The 26,931-nt window shown below is 45.2% G+C and overlaps 1 protein-coding gene across 2 annotated transcripts; it reads right to left on the minus strand.

Annotated features, from left to right (window-relative positions):
• Window positions 1-3,045: 3,045 nt before the first annotated feature.
• Window positions 3,046-26,785, minus strand: LOC120526417 (gastrula zinc finger protein XlCGF57.1-like). Of its 2 annotated transcripts, XM_039749587.1 has the most exons (3): window positions 26,433-26,785; window positions 10,418-10,838; window positions 3,046-5,147 (listed from the first exon to the last, which is right to left on the minus strand). In XM_039749587.1, the coding sequence occupies exons 2-3, from the start codon at window positions 10,749-10,751 to the stop codon at window positions 3,550-3,552; spliced, it is 1,932 nt and encodes a 643-aa protein (XP_039605521.1). In that variant the 5' UTR covers window positions 10,752-10,838; window positions 26,433-26,785; the 3' UTR covers window positions 3,046-3,549. The 2 variants fall into 2 exon arrangements, with proteins under 2 accessions (XP_039605521.1, XP_039605522.1); XM_039749588.1 differs by lacking the exons at window positions 10,418-10,838; window positions 26,433-26,785 and adding an exon at window positions 10,063-10,411.
• Window positions 26,786-26,931: the final 146 nt, after the last annotated feature.

Raw genomic sequence — 26,931 nt, forward strand, 5'->3', positions numbered from 1 at the left:
TGTGAGAGTCCTTCATTAAAAGAGAGACCCTGCGACAGGTGAGCCCCTCAGGCCATTTGTTAGGCCTCCATTAGCCTGGGGTGATAAAAGGATGTTTTAATATGGCGCACACCTCGGTGTTGGGACAAAATCAGTGAACACGGCAGACGTGAACTGCGGACCACTACCCGTTGTAATGCGTTTAGGTAAACCCCAGTGAACAAACAGCGTGTCCAGGAAACGGATGAGGGGCTCTGCTGGGACTCTGGCCACTCATATGCGGCTGCCAAGAAGCGCTGGTGATGTGGCACACCTTTTAATTTGGCACAGATGTCAACTTGAAGGTGTTGCCAAGGCTGATCAGGCCAGGGGTTGGAGAGGAGGCACTGGCCACTTATTAAGCATGGGGCACAGCTCCTCTAAGTCACGGTCAATGCCAGGCCACCAGACTGATGAGCCATGGCCAGGACCCAAGCCCTGAGGCTGCTGGGCACAACCGTGCGATGTCCATGAGCTAGACAAGTCTCATTCCAACACGAAAGCTCATCTTTACATCGGATGTAAGACTGGAGGTGAGGGGGCACTTCCACTGGCCAGCCATTAGCAACGTACTGTCGTAGGACTGTGAAAAGTGGACCCAATGCAGATTCTTTTGTAAGTTCCTGGAGTGACGCCATATCTTGGAGTGCAGCAAGTGAATCAGATCCTCCTCGTGATCAACTTGCATGGTGGTTGGGGATGAACAACAAATCAGCCACCACATTGTCCCGTCCTCGGGGTAAACTGTAGCTGAAAATGGCACCTCTGGAGACGCTCGCCTTAGCGGTGCATGCGCAGCAGCCTGTGGCCTGAACCAGCGGAGGACATCAAAGATGGCAGGGCCTGGTGGTCAGTTCGTAAAGTAAATGGACGCCCGTACAGCAGGTAGGTATGCCACTTGTCACAGGCCCACACACGCGAGTGCCTCCCTCTCCCCTACTGAGTGTTTCTGTTCAGCAGGCCACAGGCTTCTCCACTCCATCTTGTATCTGTGAAAGATCTGCACCTCCTGCTGAAGAAGAAGAAGATGCATCACAAGTTCCAATGGCTGGGCTGTCCACATTAAAATGTGCCAAGACTGGTGAAGTAGTAAGCAACTCTTCCCGTTTGCAAAAGGCTTCTGCACAGTCCGCCGACCAAGGGGCGCAGGGAGTGCAGAGTATTGTGGCACGAATCTCATGGAGAACCCGTCATCCAAGAATGAAGCTCAAGTAGGTGCTGGAAGACACTGAATGGCCTCCACATTCGACTGAAGGGGTGACAAGCGGAGCCCAATGACGTCCATTCATGTGCAGCAAACAGGCACTCATCCGAGGTAAGGCTGTGGTGGCTAAGAGCTGCAAAGGCCGCTTGCAGACGTTCATCATGGACAGCATTATCTGGCCCATGGACTACAATGTCATCCAAGAAAACAACCACCCCTGGAATTCCTGCCGGGATAGTGGACATTACTTTTTGGGAGCGGAGCACAGGCCAAATGGCATTCTGGTAGAACGAAAAATTGGGTAGTGAATGCAGTCAAATCCCTGCTGTCCTCGTGCAGAGGAACGTGAAGATAACCTTTGAGCCATGGAAGTGAGTGGTGAGCTCCTCGATGGTTGGCACGGGGTAACGATCAGGGGTGACAGCCTGATTTACTGCCCTCACATCCACACATAACCGCAGCCCTCCTGACCAAATTCGATATCCAGGGGGAGGCGTGGATTGGCTCTATAATGCCATCTGTCAGGAGGTGGTGTAGTCCTGTTGTGACAGCGTCCCGCAGGGCATGGGGCACACGCCGCAGAGGTTCAATAACAGGAGTGACACTTGAATCAAGCAGGGGCGTAAATGAGTTAACATGTCCTAAGCCATATCTGATGCCACAGTGGTGTCACATTCAGAATAGTTAACCCCTCATTGTCCAGTAGTGTGAACCCTAGACTGGTCAACAAGTCCAGGCCCAAATACATGACAGTGCAGCGCACAATACCCAGCACATCAATTCTGGAGCTGCCATGTCCGTAGAGGGAAAGGTTAGGTGGCTGGAGCGGTCAGTGCGATGAGAATGTTGTGTAGGTGGCCATGTTTAGAAGTGACACTTTAGCTCCTGTGTCCAGCAGAAGAAGAGTGCAACATCATCCAGGTACGCGGCACAGGAACGAAACCCGGGTAGAGAGGATCAGACGGACGGTGTGAATAAGTGCAGGGGACGACTCAGCCGAGCGTTGTTTTTGCGGTGTACGGTTACTATTCCAGGGTCCGCCGCTGACCTACACCGTTTTGCGAGACGATTGGGGTTTCGACACCGCCTCGTGCAGGGCAGTCCACGGCACGAGACACATGTCTCGTAGAAGCACAATTACCACAGCGCTGGCGAGACTGAGCTCTATGAGGTCTCAGCCGCTGTACCGACAGTCAGATGCACAGTTGCACTCCGCGCCCTGCGGCTCATTGACTGTCTGAACAGCAGTTAAGTGATTGGCACAAGGCATCGGTCTGTGTCTCACTTATTTTATGTGCACATTGAGAAGCTGATTCTGTTTGGCACACAATAGTCATCACCCTCCAGAAGAAGCCTCTCACGCTAGTGTTTTCAATCAGTTGGTCTCTAATCATTTCATCACGAAGAAGCTCGGCTAAAGTCCGCCACGTATTGCGAAATAGACTCACCAGCACGTTGTGTCCACTGACGGAGCTGTAGCCGTTTCAAAAGGACGCCCCGTTTTTTTGTAAAGGGCCGTCAAGGAGCCCAATAGCGGCTTTGTATGTGTCAGCGTCGCCGAGAGTCTGGAAGACGCGGAGTCCTTCTGGGCCGAGGCAATGCAGGAGAATGGCTCTTCTTCTAGCACTAGCAACTGCGTCCAAACCCACCGCAAGCAGGTACGTTTGAAATGAAGACCTCCATCTGTCCGATGGAACAGGCGCTTCGCCCGGCTGAGGCAAGAAAGGCTCGGGGGTGGCAGTGAAACAAACGGGACATTTTCATCCCATCCTCGCCGCCAATTGTAGTGTTTTCTAGATGGAAGTAGCGACACACTCGGCGTACCGTTTCGAATGCTGTTTATTGTTAACCCTCTTTAACCAACTCTCCATACAGCGTGTCTCTCAACCACAGCCCTCCCTCCGGCCATCACGCGTCTCAAAAGACGCAGACCATAGCAATCAACACCCGGACATAAAGCAGTGGACAAAGGCGTCACTGAACAGTCATATACAGCAGAGGCCACTTCCGCTTTCCAGATGTGATCCTGGGTCCAGCTGCTCCACCTCACTCAAAGTCAGCGGACAAACCCTGCTGGAGAGGAGTGGAGGAGGAGAAGAGGAATCGGCGAGTGCATCGAGTCTGTGGTGACGTTGTTGTAATTAAGACTCGTGTCTGGCTTTAAGACCCCTTGTGCAGCAGCAGTGAGCGGCCCACCGAAGCTCTTCCCTTATCTTTTGTCTCTTTAGATTCTCTGGGTAACTCGTTTCCATATGAATGGCTTTTGTCACAGGCTGTGAATGATTGCTCTGCTAACAGGAAGTGTCAGGAGAATCGGTGAATACTTTTTAAGGGTTTTCACTGGACTGTTGGATATGCAAAACTCCTCCTCCTCCTCCTCCTTCTTCTTCTTCATCCTTAGAATTGTTTTCCGAGTCTACGTCACAAGTGGGGCTCGCTGCAGAGTGACTTCTCGTGTGCTTCTGAAGGTCCGTTTCCTTCTGAAATGCTCTCCCACATTCTGTGTGAATTCGGAGGTGGTATCGTAGGCACCACTTCTGCCTGAACGCCTTTCCACAGACGGTGCAGCGATGAGGCTTCTGTCCAGTGTGAACGGTCGCATGGCTCTGCAGAGCTTCTTTCGTTTTGAACTTCATCTCACAGTCCGAGCAGCTGTACGGTTTCTCCCCAGTATGAATTCTCAGGTGCCGCGTAAGGGAGATCCTCACCCTAAACCTCTTTCCACAGTCCGTACAGGAATATGGCTTCTCCCCAGTGTGAAACCGGAGATGATACTGGAGATCCGACTGACCGGCAAATTGCTTTCCGCAGTGACTACAGCAATAGGGCTTCTCCCCGGTGTGAATTCTTAAATGGCGTTTCAGATGGGCATTCATTCTGAAGCTCTTGCCACAGTCCGTGCAGCGGTAAGGCCTCTCGCCCGTGTGAGTTCTCAAGTGGCACTGAAGGTACCACACCTGTTTGAACCGCTTTCCACATTCTGTGCAGCTGTAAGCCTTCTCTCCAGTGTGCAACTGAAGATGGAATTGGAGATCGGACTTCTCTGCGAACGTCTTTCCGCAGTGCTTACAGCAATATGGATGGTCCCTGGTGTGACTTCGGAGGTGCCACTGGAGACCGGACTGTCCTGCAAAGCTCTTTCCGCACTCCTTACAGAAGTAGGGCTTCTCGCCAGTGTGAACTCTCAAATGTCGTTTGAGATGAGCATTCATTACAAAGCTCTTTCCACAGTCCGAGCAACTGTACGGCCTCTCGCCGGTGTGGATTCGCAGATGGCACTGGAGATCCCAGATCTGCTTAAACGTCTTTCCACATTCTCTGCAGGAAAAGCGCTTTTCTCCGGTATGGTACCGGAGATGGCACTGAAGATCGGACTGTCCGCCAAACTTCTTTCCGCAGTGCTTACAGGAGAAGGGTTTCTCTCCGGAGTGAATTCTTAAGTGGCGTTTTAGGTGGGCGTTCATTATGAAGCTCTTTCCGCACTCTAAGCAGCAGTACGGCCGGTCACCGGTGTGCATTCTCAAGTGACACTGAAGGTACCACTTCTGTCTGAATGACTTCCCACAATGTTGGCAGCAATACGCTTGAACCCTCGCATGGCTCTGCGGCGGCTCGTTTGATTTCAATGCATTTTCACCGTTAATGCAGCAAAAAGAAGTCCCACCGGCGTGAGGCTGGAAGCCGCTTTTCTGTGCAGACCTCTGCCCGCATTGCTCACATGTGTACGGCTTCACGCTGCGGTCAATGCCAAGGCAATTCCCACTTGTGTCCTTGCCCTTTTGATCCTTTCTTGGTTTGCTGGGTGGATTCAATTTCAGAACTTCCACTTTTATTAAGTCATCGCCCACTTCGGAATTATCAGAGGGGTCCTCGGTAGCGTCGGCCTTCTCTGGGGTTTTCTCAGGGTATTCCCAGACCGGCGTCACTAAAAATCAGAAAAAGAGGTTTTAAATGTTTAATTACAACTCAAATGAAAAGCACAGCATTCCCAGTTAAAGTTTAAAACTGCACTGGTGCTGAGCGATACGCTGGTATTAAAAAACAAACCAAACTTCTAAATTCTAAAATGGTGCCATACCAGCAGGCCAAATTCAATTCGCTACAACTTAATGGTTACAAACTGGCAGCTCAAACCTTGAAGGGGCAATACGTGGAAATTCACAGACTCAAAAACCCAAATGGGCACCGATGGGCACACTACTCCTTGTTATAGTGAGTGAAATGCACCAGAACCGTGTGGCACACTCACTTATGTGCCAGCTGGAAAGACTGAGGTGGGACGGGGGGATGTTGGTTGGCACTGGTCACGAGAGTGCGAAGGCTGGTTTCGGTACTGACGTCTGTACGACGCTACACTGCACGCAGTTTCACTACATTTAAAAACGGCAGTTAGAACCAGAAATGATCTCTGACCACACTGGCGTCTTCACGTCACTTACAAACGTATCTGTGACCACACTGGCGTCTTCACGTCACTTACAAACGTATCTGTGACCACACAAAATGACACAGACCTTCACCTGTAGTGGGCATGCGTGCATCTGTAGAAACAGAATGAAGAAGGGTCTCCACGTGCCATCATGTCTAGCGTTTGTTCACACATGCAGAACAGCAATGGAGAATATGAAAAAAAAAACACATGTTGGCTTTGTCTGGACTGATGGTGATGTGGAATTGTCATCGAGAGTAACCCGAGAGTATAAAGGCCTGCCATGTTGGAACAGTGCTTTAGGCCAATAGTGGAATGAGACTCTGACTTGATGTTACAGTGCAACTCCAGAATCGGGCTGGAAAGGCTCACCAGTTACAGATAACGCAAGAATGTGTAGGAGGGGAATGGGGCGGGTGACAAGTGGGTGTGACGCACTTTAGGGGGCACCGCTGTTTAGAGCAGAGTGCCATCACGGAGCTGAGCAGGATCGCCATACGTGCAAACAAGATGGGAGCTGGGCGACTAACACTACTGAGAGACACGGAGAAAGGTGAAGACTCTGTGGAGTGTGCTGTAATTAAGGTGTAGGGATTGGGTGAGGTGGGTATGGATGGGCATCTCAAGCCTCAGTGTGCACAGCATGAGGAGCTAAACAGAGGAGTCTGAAGAGTGTGCCGACCCCAAGAAACGTAAAAGGCAAGCAGAGCCGAAGAGCTTGAGGGAAGCAAAGAGATCATCAGCTGAGCAACATATCTGAGATGATCTGCCAATCCACCTTGCTTGGTATCATCTGCAAACTTCACCAGCTTGTTCCTTATATTCCTATCTAAATCATTTATAGATATTAAAATAGCAGCGGCCCTAGCACTGCCCCCTGCTGGTCACCACTCTTATCATCGGCCAGTTGTGATGAGGTTCCTCACACCATCGTCACCCTCTGCTTCCTATGTCTGAGCCAGTTCTGCACCCACCTACAAACCACACCCTGAACTGCCACTTAACTTTAAGCGTGATGCCCAGCCTCTCAGGTGGCACCTTATCCAATGCTTTCTGAAAGTCAAGGTAAATAGTATCACATGCTTCACTTTGCTCGTCTCCTTTTGTTCTTCCTCATAGAATTCCAGCATGTTGGTAAAACACGACCTGCCTCTTCTGACCCCACGCTGACTGTCCTGTCCTTGCCAGGTGTTGCTCAATCTAATCCGTAATAATTCCTGCCATTATTTTTACTGTGATGCATGTCAAGCTTACTGGCCTACAGTTGCTTGGCTCTGCCCGCTCACACTTTTTATAGAACACTTGCCATTCTCCAGTCCTTTGGAATTTCCCCACAGTGCACAGAGACTTGGGAAAAATATGTGCCAAGAGTCTCTATGTGTCCTGTCTAACCTCCTGTGATAAATACGACCTGCTCCAGGTGTTTCGTGTGATTTCAGCCTATTCAATCTAAGCAGCACTTCTCCTTCTACAATTTCTAAACCCTCAGTCCCTCACATGCGAGACCTCGGTTTAGAGCAGGGGTGCCCAATACGTCGTTCGTGATCAACTGGTAGATCGAGTCGCATTCCAAAAAAAAACATTTTAAATGTTAGTCTATCATATATCCTCCCTATGGCATCTGCCACTTGATTGGCATACAGGGCGGCCAGTCTGAGATCTCCTCTCTTCTAACACGCTGGTCATCCCGCACGCACGATCAAACGCACCCGCTACTGCAAAACTCCGGCTATCTACAGTAAGTGATCGAGTTAGCCTTCCAATTTATATCGACTTGAGAAGGATTTAAACAAAATTGTTGTTTATGGGCTGGATGTGGAATTTGTTTTCTCTCACAATGTCACAATCGAAGTGTGTTTGTCTGATCTGTCAACCTATCATTGCTATTCCAAAGAAGGAAAATGTGGAAAGGGACCCTCGAACTGTTCATACAAACGACGAAACTGAGAAAGAGAAAGGAGAGGGAACTAGAATGGCAGTTAATCGGACACTCGTCAGTTTTCACTCGGCTGAATTCAGAAGCTCCTTGACTGCGTTATTCGGCTCTACTGTACTTATTTATGCCAGTCAGCCTTTACCCACATGACGATTATTAAATCCAAATACTGTAGTGACCATAAATGTCTTGAATTGTTATTGTGCCGTGAAGGTTATTCAGTTATGCAAGGTGACACCATATATTTGATGTATAAAGTATACTCAGCATACAATATATATATATATATATATCATTTTAATGTACAGTAGGTAGATTATTTCAACCTGGTTATTTTAAAAGTAAGCCAAAAAAGTGTGGGCACCCCTGCTTTAGAGTATCTGCTGTGCCACTGTCTCTATTTTGAATTCATATTAATTTAATATTTTACCTCCTCCTCGATTGTTCTTTTAACACTAAAATACTCGGAGTCTCTTCGAGTCGTCTTTCGCCTTATCTGCTATTCCTCTCCAACTGCCTCCCAGTGTCCTTCTTAATGGTCACCCGTATGTTCTCATATGCCCTACGATTCACATCGGCGTTATTAGTCTTATGTGCCTTAGAAATCTGTTTTCTTCCTTTGTGGCTACTTTATCTCTTTACTCAGCCACTCCAGAGTTTTTCATTTCCTAATAATTCCTAATATTGAGGTGTGCCTGTCCCCAAATTAGAAATTAGCAGAAAATTTGAATACAATTTAAAAAGAAAAAAAATCTGCAGTGGGTAAATTTGTCAAGACGGCTATCTTCAGTGTATCGTGGTAGCAGAAGTTCGGGTTTAGTTGCTACCATTTTTTTTCACTTTCTAGAAGGTTTGCAATCTCAGATGAGCTACATTTTTAAGTTGCTTTTTTATTCACATCCCTACTGTCACTAAAAAAATAAAGTGACAAATGATCAAGGAGGCTTCTGACAGGATATTCTTAATATGAGGCATTCTGTGTAGCAGCATATGCAGACAAAGCCAAGAGCTGCCCTTTAGCACTGGCATGTGTGCCACACACGTGCGCATGGAAGGCAGCTAAAGGGCCAGAATGAGGGCATTTCCGAGCCAGACCGGGATGTGGCAGACCGTTCATGGGAAATCCCGCCTGGCCCTGCTGACGTCACTTCCGTGCCCGAGCCTATGGATGAAGCCCCATCCGGTCCCGACCCCCTTGACGTCACTTCCTGTACTGGCCTTTAAAAGGCTCCACCCTCCCCGTATCCCCTCAGTTCTGTTTTGGACTCCGATTTGGGCACATCAGGGCTATCACTTGTTTCAGTCTTGCAGCCAGGGAGTAACATACGGGTGGCCACCCCAAACCTTGCTATGGCTCTTTGTCGAGTTTGTGACACCACATATGGCATTTTACCCACTCAAATTGGCAAGAGTGCTTTCAGCGTCTTCTATCGATAAAGTCTGCAGTAGTCGTTCATATTGCAGGAATCAAAAATGAACTACGAGTTTTGGGCATGTTTAAAGCAGCAACATTGCTTTTTACATTTTGCATTTTTAATATTAAAAGTTTGATTAAAGTATTCATGAGACATGAGATCCATGAAAAGCGATCGATCATTTGATTGGTAACATTTTTAATTATGACACAATAAACCTTTGCCAAGATATAATGCAGTACGTTCATATGCATTAGATTTCAATGGAGTTCACAAAATGGACAGCATTTAATTTAATCTTCCACAACAAACTGATGTGTTTTATTTTATGCAGTTTAATGCTATGCATAAAAATATTTAGTTATGTCATTATTAGTTAAAAACAATTATTTAGACGGCATAAAAGGTACAATATTGCGGCCAGACAGGGAGCTACGTACTGTAGCCGAGAAATCTGCATGGCTGAATGAACTTCCAGAACCACCGGAGTGTCGGCGGCCCGCTAAAGGAACGCTGATCTGGCTGCAGAGTGACGAGAGGACGAATGGCGTGCCAGGCTGGATCCAGAGGATTCAATGGCAAGTCAACAGCGCAACTGTTTAGGGACTTTGGGTCATGCAGATCTCTGTAAAGCAACCGATGAGATCGTAGAAGAAGCAGAGAAGGCAAACTTCTGGCTGTGGTTGAGAGAAGGTGGCTAAGACTTGGGAAGCGATCGACTCTCAAGAGAGCGTAGCTGCAGATGGTGTTCACCAGCACCACCACACCTATGAATGCTGATCCTCGGCCGATGACGCTATTTGGAGCGCCAGTGGAGGTGCAGCAGACAAGCATTTGGGAAGTCGAAGCTGAGCCTGTGAAGTTTAAAGACGCATGCGTGTGAAATGTGGCAAGAGCTGCCGTACCGAGAACACCTTTGAAATGTTGTGCTATGAAAAATGACAAAGAACATCATATAGCACATGAATCACAGCCCGTTGTGGTTTAGTATTCACACATGGCTATACGCTTATTCTAATTTTTATTTCATTCAATCTACAGGCTTATAAATTAAACTTACTTTATACATAAAAATGTTTTTTTCTCATTCTGCCATCACAATATGTGGTTGGGGCACAACTTGTCATCAATTTGTCATCTCCAACTTGTTTGAATGCTTCACCATATTGTCCAGAATGACTGTTGGAACATTAGAGCAATCTAGACGAGAACAGGCCATTCGGCCCAACAACGCACATTAGTGCTTTCAACTAAATCCTCCCAAAACAGCATCAAGTCGAGTTTTGAAGGTCCCTGCAGTCCACCACACTACTTGGTCACTTATTCCATGTTTCTATAGTTCTCGATGTTCTTGCTAACCAACAGATTCAGCGACAAATCTGCCGCCCTCGTTATGGTCGCTCACTTTCACCTACCGTTTTCCAGCTGGCTAGAAGATGCAGAGTAGTCTTCATGACATTCCCAACAGGAAGAGTCCAAATCAAGACCAGGAGCCTTCACGTGTGTAGACGGCCTCTGGAGAGACGCGTCAGTCGCTAGAGCCGAGTCTTCCACATCTGGACAGCAGTCCTCAGTCACATACTCCACCTTAACGGCCAGGTCTTTCAAATCTTCTTGACAGATCTGCCCAAAGTCAACAGTCTCCTCCTCATGTGGCTCTGTCTTCACATGGAGGAATGGCAGCTCACAGGGTTCCTCCTTAATGTGGAGAGATGGCTCGTCTTTAACGCACACAGGCATCTCCTCCATCCTCACAGTTCTGCTTACTTCCCTTGAGCTTTGCACTCACTCTGTCCTCAGACTGTACTTCACTGTAAGGTGCACCTCTCCATGGCTCTGAAAGAGAAGAACAGGGAGGCTGACTTCAGAGATGCCAAATAAAATGACAGACAGAGACAGGGGACTAGGAAGAGCCTGACATGGAGACAATCACAAAACTCATAAACTCTGCACATTGGAAAAATGCAGTCAGCCACTACAGGAGAACCACATGAAGGACAAAAGACAAAATGGGTTCGGGTTCATTTTTATGAAATTCCTGCACAGGTCAGTGATACGTGCCAAAGTAGGGTCAGCATCCCTGCCATCCGAGAATGGACAATGTGGGTCTGAAATGGTACGAGTGTGGCTCGTAACTGGAAATGGCTGCACAGAAGTGACACCAGAATGGACAGCTTGTTTGAAACATCCAGCCACACCTGACTGACGTGAACATACGAGAGACCAGAGATGCAGGCTGGAAGAGTGGTGGCCATTCAAAAAGGGTGCAAGTAGGCTCACCACTCCCTTCAACAGTTAGCCTTTTCAGATTCTTTTTTAGCATTTTATTGATTGTACTAGCAGAATACCCGCGCTTCGCAGCGGAGAAGTCGTGTGTTAAAGAAGGTATGAAAAAGAAAAGGAAACATTTTAAAAATAACGTAACATGATTGTTAATGTCATTGTTTTGTCATTGATATGAGTGTTGTTCTCATATCTATATATATATATATATATATATATGGTAAATGGCCTGTATTTGATATAGCGCCTAACTAGAGTTCAAGAACCCCCCTAGGCTTTACAACACAACAGTCATTCACCCATTCACACACACATTCATACGCTGGTGATGATAAGCTACTATGTAGCCACAGCTGTATATCTATATCTATACATATATATACACTTACATATCTTCATATCTATATACATATATACATATACACACACATATATACAAACACACTCAGGTATATATATGTGTGTATGTTTGTGTGTGTCTATATGTGTGTGTATAGCTTTGGTCACTGAGTGCAAGGCAAAAATAATAAAATATAGTCTATAAGTTATTAAACAGTAAAACATTACCGTTTTAAGAAGTACAGGTACATTGAGCACTACTGGAGTGGTTGCGGGTAAACTACATTTTAAAGACTGTGTAACACAACAGGTAAGTAACTAACAGCAGCTAAAATGTGTATGGATCATCTCTCGGTAGTAGATCCCTTTTGAAAGGCGCTACACGACGGCTGTGGTATAGAAATTACATTTTCTATGTGAACGGCATTTAAAGAAAATTAGTTTTGTGTCCTCTGCAGTGTTAAGAGAGAAAGGCTTTGGTTTGGGATAAAAGGTGTAAAGAAAGGAAAGTTGCCTTTTTCTTTTATATAGTATAGAGAGATGTGTTCGCTGACGTTATGATCGCCTTTTGAGGACAGTCGCGGTGGGTCTTGTGTAGACTGGTGAGACGTCCCGCCATTAATCGGCTGTGATGGCACTGTCAGTCCTGCACTCGTGTGCGTGTCTTCATAATCCAAGCTGAGGACCTCATAATCGTATACGTGCAAAAGAAAGTGTGAATCGCCTTAATATTATTTTGCCGTGGTGTAGAAAAGGGGTCCCGTGTTTGCACTTGTCTGGGCTGTAGCGCAGGGGAGGATGAAAAAATTAAAAGTGCTCACTTTGACTTAAGGCAGAAGCGCAGTCAGCGTCTCAAAGGCCGGCACAGCTATGCACGCGCGCTGGCTGCTCGACTTTTGCTGGGCAGGAGACCCCAGTTTTTGCAGACACGTTCATGATATCAAAAGTCTCAGCGCTCTTTGGAGGTCATTCATATATTATATATATAGAAAATACCCGCTACTACGCAGCGGAGAAGTAGTGTGTTAAAGAAGTAATGAAAAAGAAAAGGAAACATTTTAATAATAACGTAACATGATTGACATTGTCATGAGTGTTGCTGTCATATATATGCCTGCCTAAATAAGTCACCCTCGCTTTGCTCTTACTTTTTACCGTTCATTTAATCATGGCTAGTGGCGGAAAAATTATAAAATGGAAGGAGGAGGATGGCTTTACCAAAACAATTATTGATGGCGAATCGATTATTCATAAAGCTTGAATTGGTGATGTTTTTCTGTGTTAACCTCATATTTTTCATACTTCTTCTCAAACTAAGGTGGTGCGAGGGTAAAATGAATCGGGATGCGCTGATCAATGTAATCGTGTACCAGGAAATCATGCATTGACAAAAGCTCCCTTTGCTTGTAATGCAAAGTGTGATTAAATGCATTATTTTTAGCGCGTTATGGAGCACATGCATGAAGCTTCTCAGCTGTGCTTGTGCTAAGAAAAGGAAAGATTTTAAAAATAACGTAACACGATTGTCAATGTAACCTTTTGTAAGTAGTGCCTGGAGGATTCAGTGTGGAGAAACTCTAGAGACAGCGTGTGGATTAACTTGTGGATTTTTCTGTGAGTACAAAGTCGCTTCTGTAAGATGGCGTTAGCCGCGGAGCTCAGCTCAGAGCGAAATGAGGTGAATGGGAAGGGAGATGATGACGTGACTCCCCCACCCGCCTTAACTGTCAATCCCCACAAACACAGTCTCGGAATTTGCATAAGCACACCCTTCACCTACAATTTTAACTTAGTTACAAAGTGATCAAAACTCGTTTATATCCTCGTCCTCTCATTAAACTTGTATCCCGCATTACCTGTGGGCATGAGAAGCGCCAGCGTAGCCTGTCTATGAACTTAATTTAAAGTTTAGGTTTACACCTTGCTTTCTTTCGAGGTAGCAGCACTCATGAATATGGTAGTATATGTCACTCGCTCGCTTCTCATTGTTTCGCTGCCTTCTCAATTATATAATGCATGTTTTCTTAAGCGCTTTTTGGAGGTCTTCCTGGTTTTCTACGTACTGCGTTGACAGTCAGTTCACGTGATTACGGGAGGCGTGATGATGTCACGAAACTCCGCCCCCACTTTCAGCTCAACTCCATTACAGTTAATGGAGAAAAATACCTTCCAGTTATGACCATTAGGCGTAGAATTTCGAAATGAAACCTGCCCAACTTTTGTAAGTAAGCTGTAAGGAATGAGCTGCCAAATTTCAGCCTTCTACCTACACGGGAAGTTGGAGAATTAGTGACGAGTGAGTGAGTGAATGAGTGAGTGAGTGAGTGAGGGCTTTGTCTTTTATTAGTATAGATCAATGAATGTGATAATTAAATCCATCCTACCTAAGCCACTGTAACTCGCACATCTCGCCGTCCTTACAACAGGCGGAGGCACATTCTGCACTCCGCGGTTACAGATTTGCTTACCGTTTCAGACTTTGCTGCAGAGGCGTCACTCGGCGTCTCTGTTTTGTGTACTTTACAGGGCTGTGGAGTCGGAGTCTGAGACAATTTTGGGTACCTGGAGTCGGAGTCGGCAAAAAGTTAACCGACTCCGACTCCTACTAAATTTAAATGGGAATTAAAAAAGTAAGTTGAAATGTCCCAATTCACAAACAGTCATCATGAACTACTTATCTGCTGTAAGAATAAAGCCCAATGCATGCAGTGCATAATGTTACCACAAAACGAGCATGTCAAGTAACCATAATGCATGCTTTTCATTGACTGTATGTGTCTCTATATGGGATGTAATGCACAGGTAAGGTGCGGCACCGCTTTCCATTGTGTCGTGTTCCACTGTTACAGAGAACTGTGAACCTAGCCTAAAGCCCCCCATATATTTACAGATGCACTGCCGATTTTTCAGCTGTTCAACGAGTCATCACGCGTCAGACGCCTGAAAAATCATCTGGTGTGTTCTCAGCTCCGTCGGCTCCGTTTCGCTATGCGCTAGTGAAGGGGGCCGAAGGAGCCGAGAACACAGATCTCCCTACCTGTCTCCAGCAGAGGCTCGTTCTGCTGATCAGCTGGCCGGTGAGTGACACTGGCCAGTAGTTCTGTGGTGAAATGACATGTATGTTGCCTTCCTTTCCTTCAATGGATGTAGAAAATACAGTAGCATAGTATATACATACAGAGGAGTCGGAGTCGGAAGATTTAGAAACTGAGGAGTCGAGTATTTATCTACCGACTCCACAGCCCTGCTTTTACACGTCAGACGGCTGTTCCTGACAGCAAAGAGAACCTCAGGCAGCAATTTAAATGGTGTGTGTGCGCCATGTGCTTGAAGTAAACCTCAGCCACATGTAACACACACCGCCACTGCCACCGCCACAAAGTATTTCATTAACAAAAACATCTCTCATGAAGCGTTTTTAAATTTAATAATAATTTCAACTTCCCATCCATTTTTCTAAACCCACTTATCCAGAGCAGGGAAGCTCACTGGGTGCAAAGCAGAAACAATCCCTCGACACAATGCCAACAAACACGTGTGCTCACAAAGGGTCAACGTGGCATCGCCAATCCACCTAACCTGCACGTCTGTCAAGTTAACCCAACCCGAGAACACTCCGCGTCCCTCTGATAGTAAAAACCCTATTAAGAGTCACAATTTCATAAACAATGATTACTGGCACGAAGGACCATCGACAGCACAGTTTTATTGAAACGCCGTTGTTATATTTGGAAGTGAGGTGATATTTTGTGAAAACAAAGGGCACTTTAGAATTTAATTGACTGACGCCTTTCTCCATGGTGACCAGCAATCTTTGAGATGCAATTGGCTCCATGTATTCTTTTGTTTGTGTCTTCCAACAGGAGCACCGAGAGCTGAGGCGACTTCCTCACGGTCACACACATCTCAATCCACAACCTCGAGGTTTGAGGACCAAAGCCTTTACCACTTTGCCACCCCACCTAAAGAGTTGGTTTGATAAGGAGATCCAATGTGACATTTTGGGGTCCTCTCATGAGTTCTAGTGAGTTGACATGGGTCAGGCTGCGGCCCGCAATACCTGTGACGTCACACACGGAACGCCCTTTGATGTCCTTTTCGATACGCCAATCATTATTTTTGTTGGCGCTCAAAGGAATGGTGGACTTTGAATAAATAAACCTTTATGAAAGCTCTTTGAGGAAAGAAGAATAAGACAGAGTTTGAGATCAAGATGGCAGTGAGTTGGTTTTATTAATATTAGATAATATCATACTTTACTGGCAGGGTACGAATTACACCAGAGTGTATTAAAGATGTCAGATGAATCGACTTTCAGGTCCGTTTGTGTAGCGTATTGTTACAGGGCTGTTCGGAAAACTCAATACGGAGTATTAAATCGACAGTAAATCATAGTTCTGAATATATTTACAGTACATAACGGAAAATTGTAACCAGTAGCTACAAACAAAGGTCAAGTGTTAAAGTAATATTCAATGACCTCCTGTTCAAGAAAGTTCAAACTAGAAACTAGACAATAGAGGGGAGCCAGTTATCTATTATTACTATTCATTTTGTACAATTCTTTCAATGATAGTACAGTTTGTTTAAAGTCGATATTCAGCGTCTCATGCTGGCCTCTCCTGCATTCCTCCCAAATACTGCTTTACGAGGTTTTCTTTTTTTCCATTTAAATCAAGTGAAACGTTTGCTCTTGTGGATATCTGTCAGTTGTAAGGACTTCACACTCCACTTCAGTGTATTCACGTCCACTTGTGTTTGCTGCTCCTCGCCAGCCACTGACAGAGCCACAGAAGGACCCTGGTGGGCCGTGGAGTACAGGATGTGACGCTCTGTGACCCCTTTCAGCAGCCTGAGCTCCACCTTAACATCTAAATGGTGGGCCGTTCTACCTTTTAGATTCATGAATTCATGACAGTTTATTAAAATACAAATACTTTCATTTTTAGGAACGTCAACGTGGAGTTACATGACCTACAAATGACTGGCAACATATAAATTCATAAATGTTTCAAAGCATCACTGGCTGTGTCTTTTATTATAATGTATGTTCTGATTAAAAGAAACAGCAGGCTACTTTTTATTCATAGAATGTACTGCAGTTTCCCGATTTACATTTCTTAGGCGTCTTCTCTTACTTTGGAAAGCCAGCATTAAAGGTGTGTAAGCTTTCCAGCTTGTTTTAAGGGACGAGCAGCTCTCAGAGTTTGTCAGCTTACGGTATTCCTGATTTTTTTGACGGCCGTCTTCAGTTTCCACACGAGGTGAAGGCCATTCTGTGCGCCGCAGGTAGTGAGTCCTAACTGTCCGTTGAAATGTTCTCTGACTCTCCTCTGATTTTATAAATCTGAACTTCACAAACAGTCTTTGACTAGCAGGTCACACAGCAGGTCTCCAGCGACTTCATCAGCCCTGCGTCATGCCAATGGAATTATGGGGGCAGAGAATGGTGGTCTTCAACATGGGGGTTTGTCTGCTCAAACTGATTCATTAAATGGCAATTATTTCTGCTTCCAGTAATCACAGACGAGACAGGGAACAGCAAGGACATTTCCCTCTCCGTCCCTCCTTTTCCATTACTGAAGCACATGCTGCCTTTCTCTCCTTTTGTCACTCGTTTCTCAAGGGCTTGATATTCTGTGTCCTTACCAAGATGTCATCACGTAAAAGATATTTTGTAAAAGTATAAAGTGCTATGAGACTATTGAACTGGAATACAGCAGAAGGTCAAGTGTTGTCACCTACAAATACCCAAATCTATTTTTGAAAATGTTGACTGCCAGTACAATATAATAATATCAAATTGACTTTACTGTCCTTAACATGTTGGCAATGAATGGCTTCATAGGCTGCTTTGTGGAGTGTCACTTTGTGACAGTTTTCAGGTTCATCTGTGGCATCAGGTAGCATGAAGTGAATGTGCAGGTCAGCATATTTAGGGTCACGTGAAGTTGATAGGAAGTTGTAACGTATTCAGATTATTGAAATGCTACATAAGCGATTTGCAGCAATGCATAATATTTAATAATCTGTACTGCTGTGCCTTGTGGCCTTGAAAGTGCGCTTGACACGCAGGATTCTTACGACTCAAATCTCTTAGAGGTGACGATTCTCTTTTCCTTCTCCATATCATTCAGGCAGCAGTCCGTCTCGAGAGGCGCGATCGTGTGATTCAGGTGAGCACTTTAAATTCTGTGTAACTCTTTACTTGTAGCATTTCTCTTGCAATACGTTCAGGTGAGTGTTTTAGTAGTTTTTAAAGTATTCTTAACAATGAAATGGCCTCTGATTTGAGTGATGAATTTGGCCTTCACAAGAGACAACGCTGTGCTGGTAATCGGACTCTCTCTGTCTCTCTGTCTGTCTCTCGGTCTCTCTGTCTGTCTCTCACCAATTCTCTACAATTCCTGTAGCCATTGTACACATTATTGTCTTACAGCAGTGCACTTACTGTGTTAGGAGATACAAATGGACGCTTCTCTCACTTGACAGCACTCGGTCCTTTTGAATTACTTGTGCCCTTTCTGAATGGTTTCCAGCTGGACACGACGCTCCCCTGGTTGGACACTGGAGTTTCTTTTCTCTTTTTTACTCTTCCTCGTGAATACACAGGGAGTGCAGCAGAGGCACAAAGCCAGAGAAATCAATGGAGCTCAGCATTCCTAGGACAAGCTGGGGGTTTACTTCATAAGCCAATGTGATGTTCTTGGAGTTCATGTGTTGATATTCCTAATAAAATTCTTCACACTCTGCATTGTTGTCTTTTTCACCAAAAAGTCTTCACTGATCAGAAACCTCCTGACTGCTTGTGACCGACTTGTTGGGACAGAACTCGGGTCAGGAATTCTGGATATGGACGAGGATGAAATAACAGACACGAGTGGAAAATCAGACGAAGGGGAGACGCTGACGATACTGAAGAGGTCGTGTAAAAACCAAAAGTTCCCATCACTTGCTGCTCTTCTGCCAGTTAGGTTGGCACTTTTTAGTGTTTTCATGTTGTCAACCTTCACGAGGTCCACTTTAAAGACCGGTGGCTCAGGAGTTCTGCATAGTGGATGGAGGACACGGGTGGATGTCCTGACTGGCATTGTGTGCTTTGTTTCTTTAAATTATATTCATATTTAACCTGGAACTTGTATGTGTGTGCTTGTGTCCAGAGTGTGGGTGCTAAAATGCCCCCCACAGGTTACACTCCCCTATGTGGTGGTTAAAACAATGACCTTTGTGTTTTGATACATCACTTTAACTTTCAGGACCGAGACTGTTGGCTTGCAAGTTCAAGGTGGGAGTCACTGTATGAAGCAATGCCATGTTAGAAATTAGAATTATTAGACAACGTCTTTGCATCCTATGAACAATTACAATCCAAATTTAACATTCTAGCTCCACATTTCTTTCACTATCTTCAAATCAGGAACTTAAACAGAACCGTCCAGATTTTCCTCATCTCGCACCCTCATCCACGCTGGAAACAATATTGCTCAATCTCAAGGACTTAAGACTCCATCTCTACAATATATAAAATCATTTTACAATCCCTCCCTTTCAAAGATCCAAGAGGACACTGGGAAAAAGATCTGTCAATGAATATATCAGAAAAGGAGTGGAGAGTAGCAATGCAGAGACTTCACTGGAGCTCCATATGCGCCAAGCATACAATTATACAACTCTAAATGATAAATTGAGCACATCTGTCTCGACTAAAACTCTCCAAAATGTTTCCAGGGTGAGAGCCAACCTGCGAACGCTCCAATCAAGTCCCAGCCTCACTGGGTCACACGTTCTGGGCCGCGTACACCAAATTAACGTCATTCTGGACCACCATGTTTGATGACTTCTCAGACAGCCTTGGACTCCCAATCCCTCCTAACCCATTAACAGCCGTGTTTGGGGGGCTCACAGAGGGGCTTAAAGTGGAGAAGGACAAACAAACTGGGATGGCATTCACGACACTCTTGGCACGCAGACTCACTCTGATAAACTGGAAGAACCCAAACTCTCCTCTTTTAAGTCAGTGGGAAACTATTTGAAATTGGAAAAAATCAAATACTCACTTAGAGGATCCGTACAGACTTTATTAAAACATGGCAGGATCTCATCAGTAACATTTTAAAATAAGTTTACGAAGCACAGAGAATTTATTAATTTAGGTACGTTTACAAGCCTGAAATCTTACGCCGTTTGGCTGTCTGTCTGTCTCTTTAACTCAATTCTTCTTTTTGTAAAAACTTGATTGCTTTGTACGGATTGTAATAAAATATAAAAAATAAAAATGTAGAATTATTAATATATACTATGTGTGCGCGTGTGTGTGTAGAGAGTATGAGAGAGGGAGTATACTGTGTGTGTGTGTGGCTCATGACTGACATCTCTTGTAAAGTTTCATCTCTTTATTCCTCCTTTTCTTGTCCAGAACAGTCTGTGTGTCGTAGGCGAGAACTCATTTTATTACTAACTTCACTCACTCAGACTTGGGACTCAGTACTGAACTTTGCTCCCCTTCACCATCTCCATGATGCCTACTGGTACAGCAGTTGAGTCTTGCACTCCACACCATCTTGGCACATCTGGATGATGTAAAAGCTGCTCTTACAGGCGTATCTTTATAGACAATAGCTTAGCATTCAACACTGCGGTGCCAACACAACTGGATTTTGGACTTCATAGCGAGCAGAGCATCATACCCTCTACGCTCACCCGTAACCCAGGCACACTATGGGGTAGAGTGCTAATCCCCCGGACACCACGCCAGCTTCATCATTAAAAATGCCACCGACATCACCGTCATAGGCCTGGCCACCATCAATGATGAAATGGCTTGCAGACAAGAGGTCTACCTGCTGACTCAGCGGTCCCAGGACAATCTGACCTTTCATGCCCAAAGATGAAGGAGCAGGTCGTAAACCTCAGAGGGCGGATTACGCTGCGGTTTGTTTCTGTGGGGTGCTGTGGACATGGTGAGCTTGTTTAAACTGCATACAGTAACAATCGTTGATTAACTGAGGAGGGAGCAGCGCGTTTTCTTTATTGCCAAGTTCACCAACACCCTCTTGAGATGTCTCACAGGTGCTGTGTGGAGCCCATCTTCACTGGCGGCATCACATCTTGGTAGGGCACACGTGCTTGGGTCACTGCACAGGCTGGTGAAAGCCACAAATATTACTGGCACCAGCTGCCTTCTGTCCGGGGTATCTAGAAGACGTTCTGCTAAGATTATTAGACACTTGGCCATCCTGCGCGGCTGTTTGTCTTCATCCTGCCTTCTGGCAAATAGTGAAGAGCCAGTGGCCCTCAGCGTGGCTTCACAGAAAGTGTTTTAGTTGTGGAGTTACTGAAGAGCCAATCGTAAGAACAAACACGAGGTATAAATACCTGAAATCTGACTGACTACATATTTATACTGGACTGTACATCGTATTCTACTGTATGCACAAGTTTTATTATATGATCACTGTTACCCCGTGTCTGCGTGGGCTTCCTCCCACAGTCCAAAGACATGCAGGTCAGGTGCATTGGCGACTCTAACTTGTCCCTGTGTGTGTGTTTGGTGTGCCCTGCGGTGAGCTGGCGCCCTGCCCGGGGTTTGTTTCCTGCCTTGCGCCCTGTGTTGGCTGGGATTGGCACCAGCAGACCCCTGTGACCTTGTAGTTAGGATACAGCGGGTTGGATAATGGATGGATGTTCTGAAGAGACAAGTAAGTAACAATACAACTCTACTGTATGCACAGGACATGTTTAATGACGAGATCACCTCGGGATGATTCCCTGCTGAATGCACACTATTTATTATTATTAGTGGTAATAGTATTTGATATTTATCAATAATAAAAAAGACAGTTATGCCGATCTAAGTTGGGTCTTTGCGATCCACTTAAATGTTGCACAGAAAAGATTTAACAACAATCACGATTGTCTCAAACTCAAAAGTTATCCAAAAACGTTGAATTTCTTGGCTGTCACAAACCGTTCAGATGATGACATCCAGTATTTGACACAAACGGCGATGGATCAAATCAATAAATAAATGACTGACAGTTTCCTAAAATGTTTCCACGTCAATTTTAAAACCAATGTTATATGTAGCGCTGTTTTTGCAAACCTTTAAAAATGAATTAAGCTTACTATTGTTTCACATGTGAGGATATGAAATACATTTCTAGATTGACAATCTCTAGGTATGACTTTCATGAGGCACATTCTGTTTGAAACACTAAATAAGATAATACAGTAAGATTACTATCATGTAAGGCGTCAGGAGAAAACGTAATAAACAGCCATTCAAAAAGTGAAAGAAAACGACTTTACATCGGCAAAGTGCGAGACTGGAAGTCATTTCTGTTTGTCCAAATAGAAAACTGCTGTCATTTGTACAAGTACAGCATACCGTGCAACGAGCGGCCAACGGCGTCTCGCAGAGGGCATGATGCCAGTGACGCTGGGAAAGGGAGTTACGATAATCGCGTCAGTGCATGGAGTGCGCTGCCAACGGCGTCCCGTCTTTAACGTCAGAGGTATTGCAGTCTGCAGCTTCACTCTTATTTTAAACCAGCTGAAATACCCAGCGTTGCCCGGGAGGAAAATAAAGTGTTTTTTTTTTTTCATTGCTTGACAAAAACATAATAAAAAAAAAAATTAAAATAAACAAACAAACCATAAAGACTCGCTAATGTGCTCGTCTCGTGGTTTTGTATGTTTGTTATCATCCAGTTGACGCTCTGAAACGGCCAACTGTCTTTAATTTCAAAAGCAACGGGCGGGCGGGGGCGAGCAGGCAGGTGGTGGCGCTCAAACAAAGAATGCTGGCAGTCGTTCTGAGTGCCCACTGGATGATAACCTGCATACAAGACCGCATTATCAGCCCTCACTCTACCCAGAAGGGGGGTCGGCCTGATTTCACCCCACAGTATTTTTAGTCGACCAATGAGGAGCACGTGTGCCAAGTTTCATGAAACTGGCACCAGCCGTTTGGAAGTGACATACATGCACACATTGACTTTTATATTTATACTAGTGACTGGCAGCCAATCGAATCAGGCTACAAATCCTACGTTTGTGAAGTCCATACTTTCTCTGCAAAGAATGATTTGTTTTTTTAAGTCCTTGAAATGCTTCTGTTATCATGGCACTGATTTGTACTTAAAACAGATCTTTTCGGCCAACATAATGAAGAGCTTCCTGTTAAAACGGGGCTGCGAGACGTGAACTCGGCTCATTTGATTTTTTCCGGCAAACAAATTTTTAAAACAAACCATATCTTACGACGCTAATTATAGTCGCTGTAATAATTATGTTGGCGTGACGGATCATGTCCTGCCAGTCCCCGACGGGTGCATGGTTAATTAACGTCAACCACAATGTTGACACTTGGTTCAATGACTGTTTCTATAGAATCCCAATCCATATACATCGGATTATCAAAAGGTTTGGTGTCCTCGTCAGTCACGTGACTTTGTTTCCTACGCATCCTTTCCGTGGCCGCTGCTCTTCTGGCTGCGTTGCGATCGTCACTCATTTTAGATCTGAGATCGGCTAAAATTTAAACAATGACCGTTGTTAATACCCAGCCGTCATTACTCAGTTTGCCAATAGATGTCAGAAGGACGGATGCCAAAACTGAACTGCCCAAAGATAGATTTCGACGTATGAAGCAAATGGCGATACGTTCTAAATTACTTACGGTTCCGGAGCTGTCGAAGGGTTTAAGTCAGTCGACGATGGTAGTCCTGGAAAGTACGCCCCACCAAACCTACGTTCCAAAAACCAACCAAGCTTACTGTTATCTGCTCGAACCAACACCGACTTACTATACTCGGCCGTCCAGCGGCGCCACTGAAGCATTCGAACATTCATAGCCAATCATACAATACTGCGTCCGCGTGTGCCACGTGATGTTCTAGCTACAGAGGCAGAGTCTCATTGGATGGTCCTAACTTGTATTGAGTCGAGGGATTGACGCGAACACCATACATACGGAGAGTATCAAATTATACAGAAGGAGAGATTCTCCTGTCACACCTCAAGAATCTGCCACAGTAATGGGTGTGCAATTTGGATAAACGTGTTTCTGCACCATAAAAACAGCACTGGGGTATCGCAGTTTGTGGAAAAATGTGTTTCTGACACTCCGTTAAGAACAGAAATAACCGAGCTGTCTGTCCGCTCATTCATTCAAAATCACGAGGTTTCAGTGCCTGAAGGTGGCACCAACTTTGTTACCATTATTGGTGTACCTCTTACTATACCTCTATGTTATTGCCTCAAAATATATTTACATTATACATATAGTTACATTTCTTTAAGATTATACTTAAGAGTTACTCCATAAAGCTCACAACTGGGGCTTCTTCATACCAACTGCAATACATCTGCCTAACGCCTCACTGGCACTGGGACTGCCAGGTCCAAACGTTTCTTTCTTTTGAATTTTTCTTGCCCTGTGATGACTCGGGCGTGCGTGTGTGTGTGTGTGTGTGTGTGTGTGTGTTCAGACATTTCTCTGCCTATTTATACACTCACCTTAAGGATTATTAGGAACACCTGTTCAATTTGTCATTAATGTAATTATCTAATCAACCAATCACATGGCAGTTGTGTATTTAGGGGTGTGGTCTTGGTCAAGACAATCTCCTGAACTCCAAAGTGAATGTCAGAATGGCAAAGAAAGGCGATTTAAGCAATTTTGAGCGTGGCATGGTTGTTGGTGCCACACGGGCCGGTCTGAGTATTTCACAATCTGCTCAGTTACTGGGATTTTCACGCACAACCATTTCTAGGGTTTACAAAGACTGGTGTGAAAAGGGAAAAACATCCAGTATGCGGCAGTCCTGTGGGCGAAAATGCCTTGTTGATGCCAGAGGTCAGAGGAGAATGAATGGGCCGACTGATTCAAGCTGATAGAAGAGCAACTTTGACTGAAATAACCACTCGTTACAACCGAGGTGTGCAGCAAAGCATTTGTGAAGCCACAACACGCACAACCTTGAGGCGGATGGACTACAACAGCAGAAGACCCCACCGGGTACCACTCATCTCCACTACAAATAGGAAAAAGAGGCTACAATTTGCACGAGCTCACCAAAATTGGACAGTTGAAGACTGGAAAAATGTTGCCTGGTCTGATGAGTCTCGATTTCTGTTGAGACATTCAAATGGTAGAGTCAGAATTTGGCGTAAACAGAATGAGAACATGGATCCATCATGTCTTGTTACCACTGTGCAGGCTGGTGGTGGTGGTGTAATGGTGTGGGGGAGGTTTACTTGGCACACTTTAGGCCCCTTAGTGCCAATTGGGCATCGGCTACCTGAGCATTGTTTCTGACCATGTCCATCCCTTCATGACCACCATGTACCCATCCTCTGATGGCTACTTCCAGCAGGATAATGCACCATGTCACAAAGCTCAAATCATTTCAAATTGGTTTCTTGAACATGACAATGAGTTCACTGTACTAAAATGGCCCCCACAGTCACCAGATCTCAACCCAATAGAGCATCTTTGGGATGTGGTGGAACGGGAGCTTCGTGCCCTGGATGTGCATCCCACAAATCTCCATCATCTGCAAGATGCTGTCCTATCAATATGGGCCAACATTTCTAAAGAATGCTTTCAGCACCTTGTTGAATCAATGCCACGTAGAATGAAGGCAGTTCTGAAGGTCAAACACCGGATTAGTATGGTGGTCCTAATAATCCTTTAGGTGAGGGTATATGTAATTATTTAAAGATCTTTTGTAAAAAGTCAAATTTCCTCCTGTGGACAAATAAAGTTCTACCTGTCTATCAATTTTCCAGTAAGAATCCTGTTTTCTCTCTTTATTGGTGAAGAGTATGTGAAAACTATTAAGATTCTTTAGCAAGAAAAATGCCCTAATAATGAACCCATTTGAAGTGAACACAAAGCTCCGGCATATTCTTCTCCTTCTACTTTCGGCTGCTCCCATTCGGGGTCACCACAACTGATCATCGGTTTCCATTTCTTCATGTCCTCGTCATTTGGCTCTGCTTATAACTATTTGAAATTAGTAATTATGGTATTCTTCTTATTGCTTTATATTGAGCGGATAGGAATTGCAGGTGCAATTGTTTTCTGATTTTCCTGAATAAAAAATCCCAGAAATCCTGACGCTATGCATACATTTTTAATTTGTTTAAAAAATAAGAATGATTTTGACACTTGTACCATAAGAAGTCCAAAAAACTGTCATTTCAATCTTATTAACGGAGCATGTGTACCTTTTCAGGACGTTTAATTCTAAATTGTGCTTGTGGGTTTAAATCCCACAGTCGGTTCACCAAAACAAAGAGAAATGTAACCAATTGTGTCTCAAATGTTGCAAGTCGCCTTGCACAAAGATATACTAACTTGCCATTAAAAAGTAGTAAGTTAAATGTGGATTCTAAGTTATGATTTCCGACTTGGGACGGAGTGTAAATATTTAGCAGTACACGCGGGGCTCGTTTTTGGTTGTTTTTTTTTTTTGGTAGTTCGTGAGACTCCGCCGGGATTTTTCGCTTTCCCAGTGACGTAAGCAAACCCACTCAGTCCTCTGCAACTGGGAAGGAGAAACGCGAGCGGCCCGCTTGTTTAAATTAAACCCGCCACCCGTAGACAGGCCTTATCGAGGTCGCCTGATCCTCTGTTAGCCTGACACGACGTCGAGACCCCCGGAATTAACGGGAATGTCTGCTGCCTTTGAAGTGGCCCATCTTACTTGTTGCCGCCCCGCCCCACCCCACTCCTCTGCCTTTGAGGTAACGGACGGCTCTCATTCGCTCCCTCCCATCGCGTCACTAACGTGGAGTTACCTGATAATCGAAGCAAAACCCTGAGGTTCCGAGTCCATCTGAGCTGACAGCTACATCAGCGTTTGTTATCGTCCGGTCGCACCGCCGCCTCTTCACAGATGAACGAGACGGCCGCGAAGTTTAAGGTGTCACTTCCGGCAGACGCCGTTCTCATGCTCGGCTCACCGCCTCCTTCATGCAGCTCAGCCCCCGCTTGTCAAGTCGGTTTGGTTTGGTTCCTTTTCTCCTTCCACCTTTTTTTTCTTCTATTTCAAAATGGACGGCGCACTGATGTCTCGCGATGAATATCCGGCTCCGAGTAGATTAGTTCGTTCGTTCTGGCCGCACGCATGCGCATGTCTGTAACTTGGGCGCCGAAACGGGGATGTTGAAGCTGCGCAATGGGGGCTGTGGATGTGGAGGCGTCGAGTCGTTTAGTCGAGGAGGTGAACGAGCCCGTCAAGCAGCGGCTCAAAGCGACTTGAACTGCAGGCCTATCACTGCTTTGAAGAAAGAGAGA

The sequence above is a fragment of the Polypterus senegalus genome, chromosome 3 (genome assembly GCF_016835505.1).
Source record: "Polypterus senegalus isolate Bchr_013 chromosome 3, ASM1683550v1, whole genome shotgun sequence".
NCBI lineage: Eukaryota > Metazoa > Chordata > Cladistia > Polypteriformes > Polypteridae > Polypterus > Polypterus senegalus.